This window comes from Priapulus caudatus, unplaced genomic scaffold (assembly GCF_000485595.1).
Source record: "Priapulus caudatus unplaced genomic scaffold, Priapulus_caudatus-5.0.1 Scaffold221, whole genome shotgun sequence".
Taxonomy (NCBI): Eukaryota; Metazoa; Priapulida; class Priapulimorpha; order Priapulimorphida; family Priapulidae; genus Priapulus; species Priapulus caudatus.
The window spans coordinates 56,275-62,265 of record NW_014577282.1 but is presented as its reverse complement, the minus strand read 5'-3'; the positions used below and the strand labels follow the sequence as shown (position 1 = coordinate 62,265).

The 5,991-nt window shown below is 53.5% G+C and overlaps 1 protein-coding gene across 1 annotated transcript in view; it reads left to right on the top strand.

Moving 5' to 3' along the window:
* LOC106807532 (ankyrin-1-like) overlaps window positions 1-5,991 on the top strand; it is a 15,652-nt gene that overhangs the window by 783 nt on the left and 8,878 nt on the right. The window contains exon 2 of the mRNA XM_014809899.1: window positions 1,256-1,535. Coding sequence (XP_014665385.1) covers window positions 1,256-1,535 — 280 coding nt within the window. The remainder of the gene's footprint in view (window positions 1-1,255; window positions 1,536-5,991) is intronic.

The window sequence follows — 5,991 nt, the reverse complement described above, 5'->3', positions numbered from 1 at the left end:
GTAGAGAGAGAGAAGAGAGAGAGAGAGAGGGAGGGAGGGGAAGAGACCAAGAAAAACAGACAGAGACAGAGAGATGTCTAAACTTTCTACAGCCAGGTTAAGATACTACTTACAAACGACTCAAATAAAAACATATCGAGATGATGAGATATCATTTTTTACGTAATAAGTTTATAGATGGATCGCATAGATGACATTGACGTACGGAAACATGCGTCTGCTTCGTGCAGACGGCAGTCTGTAGTGCAGGACACAAACGCAGCAGAATGGCCTATTAATACTCATCCAATTTATTAAAGAAATAGCTCCAAACGATTTGTAGATATCTATACTAATATTCTAGAAGCAATTTATTGAATGTAGCTATCTTTAAGCTGTAATAAAATAAGGTTGAAACAATGCAATCGTTAAACATAATGAAAACTAGCATATTAAATTACCGATATGCCAAAGATCATGTTGTCTTGCAACACTGTCTGCAGTCTTGTTAACATAGTGTATTTGCCTACTAAATAAGGAACATTTTGACATAATATCATAGCATACTCATGCAGACCAGATAATTTTTGATATATCGGTCATTTAATTTTCAGTTTTTAACCATTTCATTGTTTCAACTTTATTTTATTACAACTTAATGATAACCACACTTAATCAATTGTTTTTATAATATTAGTATAGGTACCTACAAATCTTTTGAGCTATTTCTTGAATAAATTCGATGAATATTATTGAAATTATAGCCAAAGCCCAAAGAGTGGTGTAACAAAATCCCCGTTAACCTGCCAGGGGGCACTGTTCACCACCAGGTGGCGCTGTTGAATTGGCACTATATCAGAAAATCTTCAGGATCTATTACAAAGTTTGCAAATGCACAATGTGCCCATTGTTATGTACTTATCCGCTGGATTATAGTCAATATACGGCTACACATATATACGGATGCATGAACAATACTGAATGTTCGCTTGCTTTTAGTAAGGGAGTCATCTCTATTCTGCACCTACGCTATGCTTAATCTCATCATGTTTTGCAACTAGTGCGGTTTAAATTATAGCCGGTTACCAATCAAAGCGCGTGGTGTGTGCCGTTTGACCACGATGTAAACTTGCTAAACGATCCAAACTAAACGCACTGTCAAAATCTACGGGCTGGCAAATTCGCTCGATTAATAACACGGGTTTTGCAAGGGGAAAGTTAGCATATACTGTCGCCGTTGAGACGGCACTAACGGAAGCCATGTTTCCCCCAGCAGAGGGCGCTATCCCCAGAGCGGCGGCCGATAGCAGCGACGCAGCACATGCAACGCCAGCTGGCGGACGAGATCGGTCGGCACGCGTCGGCGGACGAGCTGCGCATTCTGCTGGCGACGGGTGCGCGCGCAGCCGTGCCAGTGCTTCACGGTCTCACGCCGCTACACTACGCAGTGTTCGAGCGCCACGTACCGGCGGCGCGTCTCATGCTCGTGCGCGGCGGTAACGTCAACGCGCTCGATGACGTCGGCTACTCGCCGCTCCATCTGGCGGCCGAAAAAGGTAGAAATGGCGGCGGAAGAGGGTTGTTCGGCTGGGCGCCCGTGGGTTGGTGTTTTGTCGCGACACCTCGCTGATGGGGTCACACCGAGCAGGGAAGCTTCACCATTCTCTTCCTTCTCCCGACACAGCTTCCTTGTATCTATCGACCCCGCTGTTGCTTCGCTACGCCAAACGTTGCTATACTACTTCTTCTATTCTTTGTTTTCGGATTGAAAAGTGAATTTATATTAAAAGCTAATAGAACAATTAATTGATCTATCTCCCCACTGCCTTCTCCATCCATCTATTCATCCATCCATGCATGCATGCATCCATCCACCCATCTATCCACCATTCATCCATCCATCCATCCATCCATCCATCCATCCATCCATCCATCCATCCATCCATCCATCCATCCATCCATCCATCCATCCATCCATCCATCCATCCATCCATCCATCCATCCATCCATCCATCCATCCATCCATCCATCCATCCATCAATGGGTGAAGTAATATGTATAAGGTACAAGAGGAACAAAAAATTCCATGCCATCCATTCCATTCCATCCGATCCATCGCATCGCATCCATCATACATCCATCATCCATCAATCATCCTATCCATCCCCGCCGAAGGAGTCCATCCATCCATCCATACCGGAAATGCGCATGCCATCCATGCGGATCCGCATCGCATGCCATCCATCCATCCATCCAGTCAAATATCATCCAACCACCATCCATCCATCCATCCATCCATCCATCCATCCATCGTCCGTCTCGTTCGTCCGTCCGTCCATCTCAGTCCGTCGTCGCGTCTCGTCGTCCGTCGCGTCGTCCGGTCCGTCGTCAGTCCGTGCGTCGTCGTCCGTCCGTCGTCGTCCGTTCCGGTCGTCGCGCGTCCGTCCGTGGCGTCGCGTCCGTCCGTCCGTCAGCGAGTCCGTCCGTCCGTCGTCCGTCCGTCGTCCATCCATCTTTCATCCATCATCAATCCATCCATGCCATCCATCTGCCCTCCATGCCATCGGCATACCATCCATCATCATGCCGTTTTCCATCCATCATCCATCCATCCATCCAATCGCATCCATCGCATCCATCCATCTCATCCATCATCCCATCGCCATACCATCCATCCATCCATCCATCCATCCATTCATCTCCATTGCATCTAATCCATGGTTCTTACCATCACAATCCACTCATCCATCTACGCATCTGTTCGCTTCGCATCCATCCATTCCATCCATCATCCATCCATGCCATGGCCATCATCCATCCATCCATCCAATCCATCCATCCATCCATCCATCCATGCCATCCATCCTTCCATCCATCGAAAATCGCATCCATTCATCCATCCATCATCCATCCATCCATTCATCATCCATCCATCATCCATCCATCCATGCCATCCATCCCCATCCATCGCATCCATCCGATCCATCCATCCAATCCATCGCCATCCATCCATGCCATCCATCCATCCATCCACCCATCATCCATCCATCCATCCATGCATCCATGGCATCCATCATCCATCCATCCATCCATCCATCCGCATTCATCCATTCATCCATGGTCCATCCATCCATCCTCCATCCATCATTCCATCATCATCCATGCAGTCCATTTCATCATCCATGCTATGCCATCCATCCATCCATTCCATCCTCACTCCATCATCTCAACTGCCATCCATCGATCCATTAACCCGCCCCGCCCCCCCACCCCCCTCATCACCCCGTCCCCGTCCCGCTCGCCGCTCCCGTCCGTCCGCTCATCAATCCGTCCGCCCCGTCCGTCGTCGTCCCGTCATCTGTTCGTCCGTCCGTCGCCGTGCCGTCGTCCGTTCCGTCCCGTCGTCGCGTCCGTCGTCGCTTCCGCTCCGCCTCCCGTCCCCGCATCCCCCGTCCGTCATCGCCTCACTCGCCATCACCCTTCTACCTCCACCTACCTACCTATAGTATAATAGTATTAAAATATATACTACCTCATTATCATCATCTATCGGTACTACATGTCGCAGGCGCTCCCGTATGCTGGGCGCGAGCGTGTGCACGCCGCTACCCGACGTGATCAACTCTGCTGTGTGAGTTCGGCGCCCAGGTGGCTTCCCGCGGCGCGAACCCTCACGACATGTTCCCGCCGAGACGACGGCAGGCCCGAGGGAAGGCCCTACGACTCGCCATCAAACACAACGCACTTCGCCCGTCGCGGAGATACTGCTCAAAGCAGCGGAGCCCACCACCCGAACACGAGGGTAGTGCTGCTGCTCACTGCTATAGCTGTCGCGCGAATCTGGCGTGCATGTGCGGCGTTGGCGAGTGAGCATGGCGCGTCTGTATGTGGGAGGGTTTCTGATTTATATAGCGACCCCTAAGGAAAAGTACACGTAGTTACGCACGCGCTCTGTCGGCGCTGCGCCGTCGCGTGCGTATGTCGCCAGAGCAAGCGGCTCCGTTCATGTTAAGCTCCATTTACATCGTTCATCCTAGCCGATTTCGCGCGCGTCGCATGACTCCTCCATAACGCCAGCACGAAATAACCACGCGCACTCTCACGCCTTATTCTAATTAATTATTATCTATTTATTGCATTATCTATCTATTAATACAAAACACTCGATCGTCACTAATCCTTATATTTAAATTAATTAGTTGTATGGTTTATTAATTAATTAAAACATTAATTAATATATTATTATACATGCGAATGACTCTGCTAGGTAACTTGCTATGCCTTGCTACTCGCGATGGGTTATATTAGTTGTGTCGCGCGCCGCAGGTATTTCATGGGAGCTGAGATCAACATTGCTTGCAGCCGACGCAGTACGTTTCCTCATAGGACATACTGGATACGCTCACCGCGCCCCCCGCACCGCTCGACTCACCCGCTGACGACGGGCCCCACCTCAGCCCCACCGCGCTCATCGACACCGCTGCACACACATCCGCGCGCTCGTCCTCGCACGACGATGATCGCTCCCCCCGCATGCCCCTCCCCCCTCACCCCTCCACCGCCCCAACCGCGCCACCGCTGCAACGCCAGCCGCCGGCCACCCCCCACCCCGCCGCCGTCCCCCCACGCCACCACGGCGCAGCGCCGCTGCACTACGCCGTGCTGGCGCGACGAAGTCGCCGCAAGCGGCTGCTGCTGCAGCGGCGGCGCGCGAGTAAACTGCGGGCGGCGGCTACGACGCGCGCGCCGGCGCTCAGACGTCGCATCTTGCGGCGACGACCTCTCGATGCATCGTCATGCTGATGGAGCGGGCGCCGACGTGAACGCGATGCCGCTCGAGCGTCGGCAACGCCGCTGCACCTCGCTGCGGCGGCGCGGCTGCGCCACCAGGCCGTCATCGGTGCACTACCTGCTCGCGCACGCCGCCGAATCGGCCCGCAACGCGCTGCCGAACACTACGCCGACGGCGCGTCGCTGCAGACGCCGCTCGTCGAGTGCCCTCAACAGCGACGGACGACGATGACGACGCACGCACACGCTCGCGCGCGTCTGCTTGCTGCCCCCTCTGTCACCCCCGCCCGCCGCGCCGCCGTCGCAATCGCCCACACTCGTCTCGCTGACCTCGGCCCGGCGTGCTGCGCGCGCTCGTGCCGACGCGCGGCGCGAGCGGAGGCGCCACCTGGGCAGAGCTGCTGGCGAGCGTCGCCGAGGCGACGGACGTGGGCGTCGTGCGGTGGGCACGGCGGCTGGTGCGCGTGACGAAGCGCGCGCGCACGCTGCTGGAGGCGCATCTGCTGTTTCCGCCGCCGCGCCCGCCTCCACCGCAAGCTCGTGAGGGAGGGCGCTGGGGGGGGGGGGGGGGGGGGGGGGGGGGGGGGGGGGGGGGGGGCGAGGCGACGCCGGCCGTCGCATACTGCGAGCTCGTCGATGCGCTGCCTTGCTGCCCAGCCGACTCAATCGCCGCTTCTGCTGTTCGCGCATATTCAGCTGATGCGCAGGAAGCGTGCTGAGAAATGGAAGCGCTCAGGCCCACAGGCGTTCAATGAACTGTAGAACGGCCATAGAACTGCGTATGCTTTAGAAACGCGCAAGATATTAAAGGAACTGAACCGAACGTTCTAGAACTGCCAACAATGTTATATCGCACTGCACAAATGAGGAACGTGCATACGTTGTACACGAATAGGAGCCGCTAAACGAGATTGTGGACCGTAAAAAGCTACGAAACGATTGAGAAGAGCTGATGAACGTTGAGAGAGGCCACAAACGTTGCGAGGAGAGCTATGACGTGAGATAGACCAATAACGTTGAGAGAGCTATGAACGTTTTGAGAGAGCTATAAACGTTGGATAGCATGACACGTGAGATAGCCATGAACGTTGAGAGAGCTATAAACCGTTGAAATAGCCTGAACGTTTGAAGAGAGCTATGAACGTTGAAGAGCTATACCAACGTTGAGATAGCCATCAGCGTTTGAGACGCTAATGACGTTGAGAATATTATGACGTTGAC